Source organism: Temnothorax nylanderi, unplaced genomic scaffold (assembly GCF_030848795.1).
Source record: "Temnothorax nylanderi isolate EJ_2023f unplaced genomic scaffold, tnyl_v1.0 TNYL_tig0143_pilon, whole genome shotgun sequence".
Lineage (NCBI taxonomy): Eukaryota > Metazoa > Arthropoda > Insecta > Hymenoptera > Formicidae > Temnothorax > Temnothorax nylanderi.
The window spans coordinates 68254-85619 of NW_027249205.1; the positions used below are offsets into that span (position 1 = coordinate 68254).

Consider the following 17366-nt stretch of genomic DNA (forward strand, 5'->3'; position numbering starts at 1 on the left):
AGGCTGTGTATCTCTGCTTTTAATAAAGGTAAAAAAGAGCGCCGAGTATCGCGCTCCCTGCCGTATGTATAAGAGATTTGATATAAAAAAACTAGTGCCAATTTGCAGTTGTCAGTAAAATCAGATATAACAATTTTCCTTAATATATATTTATTTATTTAAAAAACCAGATTTGTACATTTTTATTCTAATAATAATAATAACAATTCACATTACATTATTATTCCTTATATAATATTTAAGCACTTTATTATATATAATTTGAGCTATTAATTCAGTTAGTTAGAACTTAGAACTCAATCGGATCAGTTGTTGCTAACAAGGGGACAATCAATCTTTAAACCCTTAAATCTTGCTAAATTGTTAATATATATTAAAGGATTGGTTGTCCCCTTGTAAGATACGTATGACTACAGCATGATCTCCATAATAATATAAGATACAAGGTCTTTCTTTCTTAATAACGAAAACTAGTCTAGTCATCGCCAAATATATGAATCTGCAATAATAGGTCTGTTTTCTATTGCTGCACTGCTGAACTAATGCACACTGGTGCAGTAAGTTAGAGTGGAACAAAATATACTTGTCTCACTCTAACTTATTACGCCAGTGTGCACGGTGTGCACTAGGGGTCCGTTCCGTTTCACGCATGATGCGCGCATTGTCTATAGTAAACGTTACGTATGCTATAGATAAATGCACGCATATGCGTGAAACGGAACGGACCCTAGTTCAGCAGTGCAGTAATAAAAAACAGACCTAATACTACAAATACTTATCTGTTTATACAAACAAAAAAAGCTGTAAATGCATAAATCTGTGTATCAGCAGTGTCGCGTAAGATTCGTGAGTCTTTTTGCTGTGAATTACTAACACAGAAAGAAGATGTGATAAACATGAAACACACAAACACATCATCGAAAGTTCCCGCGTACGAGATGTTCATTTGTTAATGTTAACGACGAGTAGGCGGCAGTAGCCCTGATCTCGAGTCTCGACAAGTCTCGAGTAATCTCGTGTCTCCTATCCTATTTCCTATTTCCTATTCCAGTACCCCTATTCTGTAACTCTTAACGACAGTGTCGGTATCGTTATGTTGTCGTTGCGCAGGTATACTATATGGGAAAAAAGCTGCGCAACTGTCGTTATGAGCACATAACGACGCATAACGAGTTACAGAATCGCTCAGCAGTTCGGACAATTCCGACTTCCGAATCTTCCGATCGCGTTCAGTTATATTGTCGCGGGGAACGAAAGCTCGAAAATGTATGTATACATATAATATTAACATACATTATAATAATTATGATATCCCAGATAGCCAAGCATTCCTTGGCATAAAAAGGAAATAGTGTTTGGCATAAGTTTCCCTTCAGTTGTCATCATATTGCTGTCACCGGACAACAATAATTTCGTTTAGAGCAACTTAAAAGCATTATGCAGACAACGATTACCTTACACAAACAAAGCGGAAAGATCGTAGCATACTTATTGCCATAAAAGTTGCCACAATCCGTTGGCAACCGTTTTGGTGGCAATAAAAGTCGGCAATCCAATAGGCAAAATCGGAAGCCGCTTTCCTCAATATTGAAGGCAACTTAGCAGAGCAATTTTTAAGCAAATTGACAGCAACCTGCGGGCAACTTGCTATCTGGGATATTATATATACCATTACACAAATTATTTTACTGTTTCTTTACAGCAAAAAGCAAAGGGTACTATCGTTGATATCACGACGCTGTCACCACCAAGACAGCGTCTGACGGCAACAGCGGCACCGTTATAGCGAGTACAAGACGCAGGAACGACGATAGCGACGGCGATGGAACCGTCATCATCAGAAAATGAGACGATAACACGGCCAAGGCCACGACCACGATGCATATCATTACAAGGAGAGCACTACGTGTCACTACAGTCAGTACAATGCATCTCAATAAAATATATTTATTCATTTGTTTCGTTTTTCGTTATATTACTGATTTACTTACGCACGCATGCATGCACATAGGCACATACGTACGCATGCATACAATAGTAATATTATATACATATATACATATAAATAAATATAATAAAATTGTTTCCAGTATCTGTCTCATTGGATGCGTCGGGCGTTCCAGAGGCAGCGGAAGAAGATGGCAAGGTACGCCGGCAGAATGTACCCACCGCAACCAGCGTATATTCCACCGCGGCCGGTATACTACGCGTCGCCCACAGGGCCTGCGTCGCCCGCATTGCCCTCGTCCATGGTGCCTGCATCGCCCATGGTGCCTGCACCGCCGGCATCGCCCATGGTGCCCGCACCAGCCGCTTCTTCTTCTATTAATGACGCACGAGCTCCATCAAGCTCGAATAGGTGTGCACTACTTGGGGCTGGCCGCATTAGACCCGGAGAGTCTAGGAGTCATCAAATAAGAGAACCCGCGTATGTGCCTGCACCACCCACATCACCTGCGTACGTACTTGCACCTGCACCGCCCGCATATGTGCCTGCACCTCCCACATCACCTGCGTATATGCCTGCACAACCCCCATATGTGCCTGTACCGCCGCCAGGATACATGCCGCCAGAATGGCCTTCCCGATTTTAAAAATATATATAATGCTATATTAGCTCCAGTCTACAATTAAATAATACTTACAAAGACTATTATTACATACATTTACATTATTTACAGTTTCTTATTAACTAATTGATACGAATTACTATTGCACCTTTTCTCGCTCTCTACCTTTTATATGTGTAAACTGTAAAATTCAGCAAATATATTATTGTCAGTTGACAGTGTTGACACCTTCACGTGACAAAAATAAGTTATGTTTTTAATTTTCTATTTTTTATATATACTTGACTTAGAGCTCCTTTCTTCATTTTTGACTTAAATGCATGAACCACCTTAAGGCTCCTGAGTACTCGCTTCTTCTGACGTCATCATTTGTCATCAAACAAGGATAGAAGCGGCGAGTACCCAAGAACTTTAGACTTTAGACCTATATTCTCAACTCTCTTTTAGCGATAAAAGCGCGCTTTTATTTCTGAGCTACAGTATATGTAACATGAACTATAGCATTTCAGAAATAAATCCGCGCTTTTATCGATAAAAGAGAATTGAAAATATGGTCCTTAATCGTGTAAAGTGTAAAGGATCATCTACAATAGCCGTAATAAGACGTAAGCAGTAAGCTATTGACTAATGTGATTTTTAAAATTCAAGAATAATCGACTGGTTGGTCAATAGCTTACTGCTTACGTCTTACTGCATTCTCTTACGGCTATTGTAGACGGTCCTTAAAAGAATTTTGCAATTTTGTAAAGTCAATTCAAAGATATCTTAAAATAAAAGAATGTCGGTAATTACTGTTACTTTAGAATCCCTCTTAAAAAGACATCTTAAAGACGTCTTTCTAACAATTTTATAAGGCGGTTAAAAAATTTTAAAACGTCTTTTAGATGTTTCATAAAACTTAACAGGGCTCCGAAATGGTTTCCTATAAAAAACCAAAAATTAAAGAACATAAAATGTATGTTACATTCTTGAAATATTTATAGCGATTACGTGTTTACATCTATATGCCTTCTCTTTTTCTCATGTTCTTTCGAACGTAAGTATTTTATACACAATATCGTACACTGGCGGACAACGATTCGTTTCCTAGATAAGGGGAGAACATAGAAGTATATCTATGGCGCCTCTTATGTTCTCCCCTTGCCTCAGGAGGTAACAAACTCACAAAGGAAAATGTTAAAGTTAACTTTAAAACTGATATAGAACTTTAAAACTCTAAAACTAAATACCAGAGAATATAAATTACAATATATATAATGTTACATATGGCATAGAATGCAACAATACTTTTAATTTATATATCCTAGTTACCAATAATTATCTCATATATTATATCCTTATAGTGTAGATATATATATATATATAGATATATATATCTATATATATATATTTAACAATGTTTATAAAAACTAATAGCTTCTCAACATTTATAGTGAGGGTTAATGTATTTATTTAGGCTTGCCAAGTTTTTGAGTCACACACACACACACACACACACACACACACACACACACACACACACATCACATCACACACCACACACATGTTAAGTTTTTCCTCAAAAACATCTCACCTGGATATTTAAGCGTTTCTTAATTACTAACTAATATATACATATAATACACTGAGAGAAATAATTATTTTTTTCAAAAAAAATTTTGTTGATTTAATTAAAACCGGAAAATTGTATGTTGCCAAGCAGATGATTTGATTGGCTTAACAAAATATGGTAAATATGCATAATAGGGGACCCAGCCCCAATGACCTTGACCTTGACATATGTTGTCAAGGTCACCCTCCTGAGTGACCTACAGAAAGTTTTAGCCGTCGCTCGTTTTTTATTAAAAAGTTATTAACAAAAAAAGTTTTAAAAATATAGTAGTTATTTTGAGTATTGAAAGGTATAAATGACTAATAAATATGTCGAAATAGTTCACACATACACTTTCCTACATCCTCACTAACCTACATAGGTTAGATGACGCGCTTTAAACACTTAAATACTTTTAAAGCGCGTCATCTAACCTATGTAGGTAGGATATTTTAAAAAATACATAGGTTAGATGACGCGCTTTAAAAGTGTTTAAGTGTTTAAAGCGCGTCATCTAACCTATGTATTTTTTAAGATATCCTACCTATACATAGGTTAGATGACGCGCTTTAAACACTTAAATACTTTTAAAGCGCGTCATCTAACCTATGTATTTTTTAAAATATCCTACCTACATAGGTTAGTGAGGATGTAGGAAAGTGTATGTGTGAACTATTTCGACATATTTATTAGTCATTTATGCCTTTCAATATACTCAAAATAACTACTATATTTTTGAAACTTTTTTTGTTAATAACTTTTTAATAAAAAACGAGCGACGGCTAAAACTTTTTGTAGGTCACTCAGGAGGGTGACCTTGACAACATATGTCAAGGTCAAGGTCATTGGGGCTGGGTCCCCTATAATGCATATTTACCCAAAATTATTTTATTGAGTTAACAAGATTTATCATTAACTTAAAAAAATGATTTTGTATGATACCATTTTCAGAATTCAATTATTTCATTTTGTTCAAATAATAGACGTGTACTTAATTCAATAAAATAAATAATTGGATCAATAAATTGAAAAATCAACAAAATTGTTTTGTTGATTCTACAATATTTTTCCCTCAGTGTATGTACAGAGATCCAACGAATTGACATAACAAAGTGTAAATGAGAGAAATAAATAATTCTTACTCCTATGTGGGTAGTATAATAAAAAAATTGTAATATTTAGATTATAACATTGATATATAATTATATACTTGTAGTTGCATTGATCTTATGTCTGTTTCTGACAAAGTTAATTTTAAAAAAATCTACTTTTTCCAAAATTCACATATATACTTTAGTTTGTTTTATGTACCTGGCGTATTTGTCTTTTGTAAAAACTTTTGTTAGATTATTTATTAATAATTTTATTAAATTGATATACCTACATTATTAAATATCTATATATTAATTTTATTAATTGGAAAACGTGGGAATATCAACTATATTGATGCCAGCAATAAATAATAATGAACAATTTGCATTAACTATAAAAAATCTTTTTTATGGTAATAATATTTATTTTTAGATCAATGTTGATTAAGCATTTCACTCTTCTTAAGGGTATTTAATATATTAAGTTTAGAATTTTGAAATATGATTACTATAGTTATTAATTTTTATAAAGCTTATTAAATTTTCTTTTATGAGAGCCACCGCGAACAAAAAAATTAATAGGCTGTAAAATATAACAAAATTACCCTTTTAATAAAGATAAAGAAGAGTGCCAAGTATTCGCGCTCTCTGCCGTACAAGAGATTTGATATAAAAAAAACTAGCACCAATTTGCAGCTGTCCAGTAAAATCAAATATAACAAATTTTCTTAATATATATTAATTTATAAACAAACCAGATTTGTAAATTTTTATAATAATAATAATAATAATAATAATAATTCATTACATTATTATTCTTTATATAATTTGAATACCAGCTATTAATTCAATTAGTTTTAGAACTCAATCGGATCAGCCGTTGCTAAACAAGGGGACAATACCCTTGAATCTTGCAATAAATTTTTAATATATTAAAGGGTTGATTGTCCCCTTGTATGAACACATGATCTCCAATTATCTAAACAGCTCGCGTAAATAGAGAGCTATACGTACGTGTCTCTCCTCAGTTCTACACAGCGGCATGTGAACTTGGCACGAGACTATCGTGTCTCTTGATTTGAGAATACAATTCACAAATACGAGACACAGCGGCAAAGCAAGTTATCGTTATCCACATTTTTGTTCTACTAAATAAATAAGAACAACATATTAATCTGTAAAATACACACATCGAAATTATAGCAATAATTAGAATAATTCATAGTACAGAAAATAAGTGCGCGCGATACTCTTTTTGTTTCTCGTTTAAAAAATAGTTTGGATTGGTTAGATTAGAATTATATTTTTGTACAAATAATTAAAAATTTAATTCTAATCATACATAAACTAAAAATAATTATATTTGTGCTTTTTTTCTCATTCCTATGTCAACACATTTTAATCATTCTTTAATTTTCTTTCTTATGTTTTCGGCACTTTTAAGTGATGCTACCTTCTAAATAAGCTTATCGTAAATTTTAATTATGGTTTCAAGAAAACTATTCGTATTCTAAAAATTTGCGATTGCTCTTAATAAAATCATAAATCTTCAAACCTGACTGTCGAATCATAGTTTATCCATATTTCTAAAGAATTATATCTAAATCTAAAAAAATGTTTAATACTATAAAATAGTTAAAAATTTCTTCATTATCTTCTCTTAAAAAATAAAGGCTAATACACATAAATTAAAAAATATAATATTACAGGAGAGTGTTTCAAATATTTAACTAATTTCAATTTTTACTATATGTCAACCTGACATGGCTATTTTAAACTGTCATGTGACGTTACGTGTTAAAGCATAAATTATAGCATAAATTTAGAATTAATGATGGAATAAAAAAGGATAGAATTGTACGATTGGTAGTTAGACAAATTCAAATTATATACCCATATTTACATATTAGGTACACATTCTGATAAATAAACCATACCTCTCTCTTCGACCTTTGTGAACAGTTTTGCAAACGCTTTTTGAGGCGATTTCTATTCCACATTTAGTATCAGATATTCTGTAAAACAGCAAGGTTATAATGGAATTATCGAAACGGCCAAAACGCAGCAGATTGTGGGATTATTTCGATCGATTAGAACATTTGCTGGGAAAGTGCAGGGAATGTGAAAAAGAAATTCGGGTATCTCGTAGTTATCATATGAAAAGAACATTAAGGACACACTTAAGTAGACACGGAAAGTTTCCCGATAAAGACTGGACACTACCTGACACACTACGGCAATATTACTCGGACTTACCAGAACATAAGGCAAAATGTAATAAATGCGGTACAATAATATCTTATTTAACAAGCTGTGAGAGTTTAAAACAACATTTAAAAATGAAACATAACACAATAATCCAGAGTCGATATGTGTAAGTACACATTCAAGCAGTTATAAAATATTAAAACTTATAAAATAAGTATAATGATAGAACAAGCAATAGCTTGTTTGGATTTGTTAGATTAGAATTATTATATTTAAAAAAAAATTGAACAATTAAAAAGGTCTCCATATAACAGTTATTTGCAATTCCGATTATAATTAAATGTGCTTATTCAATTGTAATAATAATTATTTTTCAATTATTACTCATATAAATTTAAAAAATTTGATTTGCTCATATTTACGTTCTGTTATTACTTATACATATTCAATTCTAAAAAAATGCATATAAGTTAAAAAATATAATTTTGTAGCAGGACGTTTTAAAGATAAAACTGATTTGACTTTTAGGCTGGTATTCATAGTCGGTTCTTATATTTAAGACTGTTTTAAGTACAATCTTAAGATGTCATGAACCAATCACAGAGCCGTACTAGCATCTTAAGACATTATATACTTAAAACGGGTTCTTGAAATAAGAACCGACTATGAATACCAGCCTTACTACTGTATGCTTACCAGACTGCGTTATTTTAAATTGTCTTGTGTCTGTAAGCAATGCGTGTATTTTAACATAAGTCTAGAATTAGTGACGGAATAAAAAAAGATAAAACTGTACGATCTAGTATCTAGGCAAATTCAAATTATATCTATATTTACATATACATCCCGACAAATAAACAATATCTCTCTCTTCGATCTTTGTGAATAGTTTTGTAAAACTGTATCAAGACGTAATCATGAGTTATGGGATTATTTCGATTAATTAGAAGATTCACTGATAAAATGCAGAGAATGTGAAAAAGAAATTCGGATATCTCGCCATAACATAAGATAAGAATTAAGGACACTTAAGTAGATACGGAAAGTTTCCCGATAAAGACTGGACATTACCTGACACACTACGGCAATGTTACTCGGACTTACCAGAACATAAGGCAAAATGTAAAAAATGTGGTACAATAGTATCTTATTTAACGAGCAGTGGGCCTTTAAAACACATCATTTAAAAAGAAAACACAACACAATAATTCAAAGACTGCATGAGTAAGTATAACACTTTCAAGAAGTTATTAAAATACTATCTTTTTTAAAAAACTACAATATAGCTATATTTGGGGTTTAATAAGAGAAAGTACTCATGAACATAAAAGAAAGAGTAACAGGGTTCACTTTTGAACTTTTTTCCATTATTTTGTAAGCTAATATAATAGTTAAAGTTAATAAAAATAATATACAAATATATTTGTTTTGGTTTTTTAACAGATAAAAATTAAAATCATAGATTTTTTTAAAATATCGTACAAACGTTCTCCTGGCTACAAAAGCAAACTTTTTTTATGAAATATAAATTTTTTTCGGATGACTGTCGATAAACCTATCGTAATTGCATACCCTAATTTCAAACGCAAAATTCATGTTGACTTGTGTTAGTTACTGTTTCTATAAAAAAGCAAAAATCTGTATTATTAGTATTACCACTACAAAAACAAACTTTAAAGGGGATATTGATATTTTTCCTTTATTTTGGTGCATGATGAATAGGAAAATCATGAAATGAATCCAAGGACAAGAAAAACATTTTTTTTTGTAGAGTTGTGTTAGCAATTAAGCGAATTACAAAATCGATCCGTATGCGAGCTGCGATGTTCGTAAAGCTAGCGCCAGATTATGTACGCAATTCCGAAAAGAATTCCTCACATGAATTACATATTTGCTAAATGGTCGAGCACCATTAACAAATATAGATGAAAATAGTCGAAATATCACTGCACCGAATAATTGTGGAATATTTTCCTGCCCAAATCTTTAGTATCGCATAATATAAGATTGTAAGCAGGAATCGAACCTGGATCTTTTGCTCGACAAGTGCTCTAACATTGACTAACTATTTAGCACCCCACTTCCGTGAACGTCACATTTTGTTAGGGAGGTTCCTTTGGAAGAGAAAGAAAAGGACGAGACGTGTTGGAGACGCGATGACCCACTCTAAAAGCGGGGACTGTTTATTGTTGCCAGTTTATACATAATATAATAAGCGATTATCGGACTTCTTAGTTGAATATTTTAATTACGTTGTGTGATTTTTGTTGACCCAGGGAATCGTTTGTACTTATAAGCCGAAGGTATCTATGTGTAAATATATGATACACTCATATATACATACATATATATTTATTATAATTGTATTATATTATTTCGAATTGCACTATAAAATATTTTCAAATATTTCCAAGTGTTTTCCGAAATATAATATATAATTGTAATATATATATGTAGGTATATATAAAACATTGTATAATTAGGAATTATTTTACGCGTGCGTGAATGGACGAGCTTGCAGGAAAGGGTTGCAAACAGAGTCATGACACACAGTTAGACATATTATTAAATCTACATATAACATGATAACAAAATAAAATCTAAATTAATTTAAGAAAGAAGCTTAATTCTTTCGCGATAAGTTAGTATTGTATATTTCTAATTATCTAAATTAATTTGTAATATAATATATTTACATATCTATTTTCTATTTTACGTTCTACTTCTTTTTTCTTTATCGTTTATTCTTCATTTTGTCTCTTAATTGAAAATTCGAGAATCAGTTCGAGAATGTTTCACAAATAAAAAGGCCTTTCGACATAAATTAAGTTATATCTAAAAAGTGAAAAATATATACCCAGCATTTTATACATATACGTGGCTCTGATTGCAAGCGATCTTTTTTGGCGATCGTCGCGTCGCGTCGTTTCGACGTTCTTGAGGGACAATTTTTGAGAGTGCCGGAAGGAATCGGCGAGACGCCGCCGTCGTCCTGTATACATATAAAAATCGGCGAAGAATAAAGTGGAGAAAGAAAAAAAAACGACTGGGCTCGACGCCAACACGATCGATCGATTCGGGCGTTGCTGTGCAATCTCATGACTCTCCAATAATCTCGTAGCGTTAATAATCGACATTACCTTAACGAACGAATACGATGAGTGTAAAATGTTGTACAGTAGGCGAGTAGAGTATTACGGAGCGGTAGTAAACGATCCTGATGAATGATACCAATCTCAGCTTGTGAATCTGCTAAGTTACGTTGCGCAATGTATGACATTTAATATATATATTATATATATAAATAAAAAATGGTTACGCATGTCCGCGAAAATTGCGCCCGCGTTTGCGAATAATAACGTGAATGCGTCGATAAATATCCATTGAGAGAATTTAAAGTGCATTTATCGGAGTATATCATAAAAACGAAAGAATTCATGGCAAAAAAAATTTCCTTGCTAGCTATTGTATTTATTTATCACGGCGTTTAAAAAGAAGAAAAGAGCTAAGAGAAAAAGACGGAAAAATTTAATATATTAAATTTAATATTCTTTATACTTTTAATATTAAATACTTCGATAACACAAATTAAACTTTATAGATCGAATCAGGAATCGTGCAAGATTTTGTTAATTTTTTAAGCTGCTGAAGCTCAATCGGAAAAAATCTATTTTTAATGACAAAGATAATTTAATATTCATAAATGTAATGTTTCTATTTAAATAAATGATTAAGGAAAGCTCGACTCCTTAAATTCATCGAAGACTTAAAATTTCGTAGAGATATTTAGGAAACTCCTATTGGGATGTCTCGTATATATGTTGCAACAAATGCAATTTTGCGACAGAAAGGACGACGATCTCCAAACGTCTTCGCTTATCGACGTTAATATTTGGATTTTTATCGGCGCACTCGGCACCCCGTGCACTCTAAATCAAAATCATCGTACGTGCTCGCGAAGCGGAGCGAGCATCCCCCCCTCGTCGCAGGGCGCGTGTGCATGTAATATAAATTAGAATTAAGGCCAGTGTTACGTGTATACGCAATGTACTACTCATATCATACGACGAGCTCGTTAATTAATTAAAAAGAATAAAAAACATAAGAAACATGCCGACCGTTGTCCGCGCGGCGAATTCCACGGCGCCGGCGTGAGAGAGACTTCGAGGCGTGAAATCGCGAGAAGAATCTCCTGCAAGAGACAAGTAATCTCGTCACATCGACCGGATTTATTCCCTCCTCCCTCTCATCTTCCTTCCTCGTTCCCGATAATTATAGCCGATTTCGAGGTAATTTTCTTCGATCCGCGAAGACACCTTTTGTTAAACGTTACGTTGTTAATCGCGGACCGAACTTGTGTGTGTGTGCGTGTGTATGTGCACGTGTGCGTGCTTGTATGTACGACGAAGAAAATTTATAAATCCACGCAACTGGTACTTCCAACAACTTGTTATAATACGCTATAAATCTGGTGTATATCATTACATGCAATATCCACGACAAGTAAATTCTTTCTTCAACAACACAGGCACATCCCGCAACATCCTTCCAGGGGATCGATCGCTTAATCTTCTCCTGGAAGCAAACGCACGTGGATCTTTTCGTGAAACTAGTCGAAATCGCCCTCGTAGTTTTTTTTTTAACTTTTATAGTTGCATTCACAATCATTTCTCTACTCAACTTTTTGGTCCGTAAAACCATTGGAGATTGGATTTTTTTCATTTGATTTTACGTGATCGATCCTCTCGTCTCTAGGCTTACTTCTTTTGCCATTTTTATTTTGATAGACGGATTTTACATGCGAGAAGTCTGTAATAAATAATATATATAGACAAATATATACAAATAAAACTTTATGCCATTTATAATTCACTTTTTTTTACAAAGAGAAACGCGAAGATTAAAGAAACTAAAATATATGCTAAAGGAATGTTTATTATATTATTATATATTCAACAAAGTGTTTGATATATACAAATTATCCGAAAATATGCGAAGATACATCTTAGCGATGTTAAATATTAAGTTTCTCTTCCATTCTAATTTTCAAGAATTGGTATGTACATCGGACTATAATCACGCGTTTTTATAATTTATTGAGAATGTATTTATATATCTTTCACCCCTTCATTATCTGATATTTCTTCGATATCTGATATTTTTTCATTCGACAATCTTTCTTCATTATCTGAGGAGTTGCTTTCAGTATTTGACAAATCACTGTCGGAGTTACTCTCCAATTCCTGTCTTCTTCCATAGCTGAATCCATGCTGTGTAGAATAGTATAACTTGTGATCGTCGTTATATATGTCGAAATTATCGTCAGAATCATCATCGCGAGATGAACGATCTGGATCCGTATCAGGATAATCATTTTTCCAATGTGATTCTGCATTGGAATCTGAGGAATTATCTTCGTCTTCAACACCCACGTCTGAGTCGTATTCTGGCCGCTTCACAAGTATATTATTGCTGTCAAACATGTCAAATACGTCGTCAGAGGTTTGCGCATAATATATATCATACACATAATCTGCAATATCCTGAAACATACCGTTTAGATTTGTTTATATGTTTCATATACCTACATACACACATTTCACTTCAAATATTTTAAATATTTCACATTTTACTTCAAGTATTCCTACTTTTAATTTATTTCGCACATGCGCATACATTGTAAAAAATTGTCTATTTTTATTTTCTACCTCTCTGTTTGAAAGGCTACTTCATTTTTCCATAATTCCTTATTTATCTCCGCCATACTCGATTCATTTTTAATATATGAAGCAAAACTTTACTACAGCATATATATTGTACACGTCAGAGAGCGAGTTTCTTTTATGCAAAAAAAATTGATTGTTACATAACTTACTGCTTCAGTGTGACTTGTTAGACGGGAAATACTCCAGCAATCCTCCACTTCTACGAGCGTCACCCACTTATCCTTAAGCTCTTCCTCGTTTGACGTATCCAGAGAATGCTGGCAATCGATAACTTTGTATCTTTCTGTCGTTGAGTCCTCGTCTGTCCATTTGGGTATCTTTCCAGAAACATTTGCAGGATAATCATAGTCGAATGGCCTTTTGACACCGGCTTGGTAATTTTCTGCTTTTATTTTAGGTAGAATTTTGGCCACATGCTTCGTGACGTCCTCAGTCTGAAAAATATATTCAACATTCAATTTTTATTAGTTTCTTATTCATACGGTTTATAATAATATTATAACATATATAACATATTAAAATAATATGATTAAGAATTTATCCTTATTTTACTAATTCTTTACTTCACAATTTAACTATATCATAACAATAAGTTGTTGTTAGAATTATAAAATATGAACACAAGTTGGAACTTGCTGCAATGGTTAAGTACACAAACTGCTGTACTATTTCAATAATTTGTAACTTGGAATTTGTAAGCGTTGCAACAAATTCCAACTTGCGCTCATACTTTATGATTCTAACGACTTATTGTTATAATTACTGTTGTTCTTGATTGTCGAATCACTGAAGATAACCTAGGGTCTGTTTTCTGTTGCTGAATTCCTTCCAATGTGGAGTAAAAGAGATAAACTCTGAACTAGTGCAGCCAGTTTAGCAATAGAAAACAGACCCTTCGTTCATTGTTATTTAAATTATAATACATAACTGACACCAATAACTAGCTCAGTTCATTAGTCCATTTTATTTCCTTCGATTTTTAATTTATTAAACCTATTAAACCTTGAATAGACCTCATTTCTATTTTTTTTTTACCTGCTCACAATTAACTTACAACTATCCTAACCTAAAAGATAACCTATTCTTTCCCAGTGGAGTACATACGTCTACGGGAGAAAATTTGCGATCGTTGGGTCGCAGTTAATTGTGTTAATGAGGATAAAAATCATTAGATTCTCACCGGATCTGTGAGTGTGCCGGCAAACTGAGCGACAGTCTCCAAAGTTGGGGTATCCGAACGCGAGACCTCAGTTTTCGGACGTTTGCACGCGATCACCAGCGTGTCCAGTGGAACGTCGGTATTTTTACGTTTTACACGTAAAATTGCGGCCATTTTCAACGCGAAATATAATATCAAGCCACAGTAATCCAGATACGTTAATCAAGGTGCGACGCAGTTTAAATCCTTATAATTGTATCGATGCCAAGCGACAGTCTGGCGAGGTCAGTGGTCAGTGCCGCTGCCGCTGCCTGCGCGGCCAGCGGCCACCCGCCACTGTAGCCAGCGCCCACACGCCCACACAGCGGCACTCTGATCCAGGCTAGCGTAATCAACCAATCACCCTCGAGAGTTTTACAATGGCGGTCTATTTATTCTCGGGTACGTTCCACTTAGGCCTTAGGCCCAGTTCAACAGTGGCCAGTTAGCTTAACTAGTAGTTAACTCTCACTCTCCGTCTCTTTCTAACCTTTGAGGTTTGTAATTGGTTAAGGATCAGTTTAATATTTACATGTATCGATAAATATTAACTCTTATTTTATATATTTATATTATATGTTAAATATCTAATAGCCCTCTCTCCCTCTCTCACTTTTTCTCTTCTTTCACTTTCACACTTATCTAATTCCCAGACAGCACAATGTCCAAAATCGGGGTATAAGACACCTTTTAGCCATCTCTTCATAAAAGACATCTAAAAGATGTTTAAAAGATGTCTTATGTCCCGATTTTGGACCTTTGTGCTGTCTGGGTTATTTCAAATAAAAGATATGTATCTCCTATCAATTTAAAAATCCGAATACGAGACAATACGCCTTTATGAAAAATTTTGTAAGCAAAATGAATAATATCTGTAATTTGGGGAACAAGCAACAGAGAGAATGTTTTATAATTTTCAAGTATCTTGACGACGGTTTATCGTCTTTTATGGTATGCGCGATTACCGCGCTGCAAGAACGATCGCGACGAAATTTTTACAAACGATACAATTTAATGTTAAATTTTCTATAAAGTAGAGATTAGGAATAATAAAAAAGCACATACAAATAAATTTAAAACATTTGTAAACGTAACGAATTACGTGAACGAGCGAATTACGTATCTGTTTTTGAACGAAAAACGGAATTGTATTCGTAAATGCACATTTCAGCTTGTTCGCACTCTCGATATTCATACGCATTTCGAAGCAAGCTCGCGATCGCGACAAGCAAAATACGAACGTCAAACGCGCGATCGTTCTCTCCAATCACTTAATTATAATTATTAATTCCCGCACTTAACGAGAGGTTCAAGCTATTCATCGAAGCGTCTTCCCGCGCGATTCACTCATTCGAAGAAATCAAAACGGAGACAGAAGACGTAAATTCCAAGGTTATTGTTTCACTGCGACACGCGGAACAACGATTCCATTAAGATTCGGATGTAACATGCGCTTCGAGAATCATTTGTCTCTTACATATAATTCACTCACCATTCACAATCACGGCGCACTGCAGGAGACCCGCCAAATCACAGCCGGCAGGGTGTTTACGGCGTCCAGCACGGCATATCGACGTTCATTTCGTCTAGCGACGGCATCTCACTCGTTTCAGTCGACACGAAGAAAAAACTAAATATTCGGCGTACGTTCAGCTTGCAACACCCCGTAACCGAATTTCTTTTCGTTCACGAGAAAGGAATTTACACGACCGACAACGTCTCACACGGTCTCACACCGACGTTGAACGTGTCGCGTATTAAGGCTCAGTCACAATGAGAAAAATAAGGAATAAGATAAAGGAATAAGGAATAAGGCATGTTGCATCTCACTTTAATGTACATGTACCGAAGTGAGATGCGACATTCCCTTATTCCTTATTCCTTTATCTTATTCCTTATTTTTCTCATTGTGACTGAGCCCTTACTTGCGCGCAACCGCGCGCCGCCGTAGCCGCACAGTCGGGTGAGACGTCGAACGCGATTGGCTCGCGAGTCGAGCCCCCGAATCCGGCCAATCATGTTCGGCCGCTCCGAGCCGCCGCGCCGGCGAGCGGCCGCGGCCGCGGCGGCGCGACGCAGCGGCATACCAGGGCTGCGTTCGGAAACGTCACCCGAGTGCACACGAATATACTCCCTTCTCTTTCTATCTCAGCGAGTTAGAAGGAGAAGGGAGTATACCCGTGTGTACCCGGGTGACGTTTCCGAACGCAGCCCAGACCAGACGGCAGACGCCATACTAGGCGCGACGGTTGAACTTGGAAGCAGCATACGTTCAAAGTCGCCATGCGGCCGATTGTTTTCGCCAGTGAACGGCTTTGCCACTTGTTTCCGTCAACGCTCGGTGTATCGTTACCTGCGGAAGTCACTCGGCTATCATTCCTCGATGAATTTTGCACAGGTATGAAGTGTTGGTGCTCCGCGCGTCCGTCGCCGTGCTTTGTGCCGTGTTTTTCGGAACGCGCTCGTCCGCTCGTTTCTACGATTGGCATTCCTGCTCCTCGTTTCGCGGGCCGCGGGCCACAGGATGACAGGAATAAATCGACTACGCGAGTGCAAGTCAAGTGTTTGTCGGAACGAATGTGCGCAAATCGCTCGAATCCATCGAAGGCGGAGACTCGTCGCGTCGAGGCGAAGGCACGTACGGCAATTGTGAACAATGTGAACGATTTTCAGTTTCGTTGTGAGTTGTGATATTCGCGGGCGATATAATCGTAGTGCTCGTAGTGCTCGTCTCGCCATATGTCTGGACTCGAATGTAGGATTCATTTATCTCGTGCCGTGTGCTTCGAACGCTGTGCCGAAATTGTCGTGTGTAATTTATCTCCGAGCGGACTGATTATTGTTAGTGATATTGTCGCGTCGAGAGTGATTCGAGTGACGGAACGCCGCTCCGTAATATATATCGCCCGTTCGTGAAATAATCTCGTATATCTCGCGTCGCGTCGCGTCGCGTAAGTTAGCGGCCGGCAGTCACGATTCTTC

At 35.2% G+C, this 17366-nt stretch overlaps 1 protein-coding gene and 1 long non-coding RNA gene across 4 annotated transcripts; one reads left to right on the top strand and one right to left on the bottom strand.

Annotated features, from left to right (window-relative positions):
• The first annotated feature begins 759 nt into the window (after positions 1 to 759).
• On the top strand, positions 760 to 2817 carry LOC139777280 (uncharacterized). The gene is made up of 3 exons (XR_011719304.1): positions 760 to 1266; positions 1703 to 1917; positions 2091 to 2817. It is a non-coding gene; the product is annotated as an uncharacterized lncRNA (long non-coding RNA).
• Positions 2818 to 9603: 6786 nt separating this feature from the next.
• Positions 9604 to 14697, bottom strand: LOC139777264 (probable RNA polymerase II nuclear localization protein SLC7A6OS). 3 transcript variants are annotated; one of them, XR_011719301.1, is made up of 5 exons: positions 14367 to 14697; positions 13336 to 13620; positions 12584 to 13003; positions 12142 to 12269; positions 9604 to 12035 (listed from the first exon to the last, which is right to left on the bottom strand). XR_011719301.1 is itself a non-coding variant. In XM_071714582.1 (4 exons), exons 1-4 carry the CDS (start codon positions 14517 to 14519, stop codon positions 12255 to 12257), a joined length of 873 nt encoding a protein of 290 aa, XP_071570683.1. In that variant the 5' UTR covers positions 14520 to 14697; the 3' UTR covers positions 9604 to 12254. The 3 variants fall into 3 exon arrangements, 1 of the variants encoding a protein (XP_071570683.1); XR_011719302.1 differs by having other exon boundaries at positions 9604 to 12057; XM_071714582.1 differs by having other exon boundaries at positions 9604 to 12269.
• Positions 14698 to 17366: the final 2669 nt, after the last annotated feature.

Bases quoted from the DNA above. Each gene is read 5' to 3' on its own strand.
- LOC139777264 (XM_071714582.1), bottom strand. From the start codon at position 14,519: ATGGCCGCAATTTTACGTGTAAAACGTAAAAATACCGACGTTCCACTG. The intron at 13,621-14,366 runs GTGAGAATCTAA...TATATTTTTCAG, and splicing joins CCGGCACACTCACAGATCCG to ACTGAGGACGTCACGAAGCA. The intron at 13,004-13,335 runs GTAAGTTATGTA...GGTATGTTTCAG, and splicing joins TAACAAGTCACACTGAAGCA to GATATTGCAGATTATGTGTA.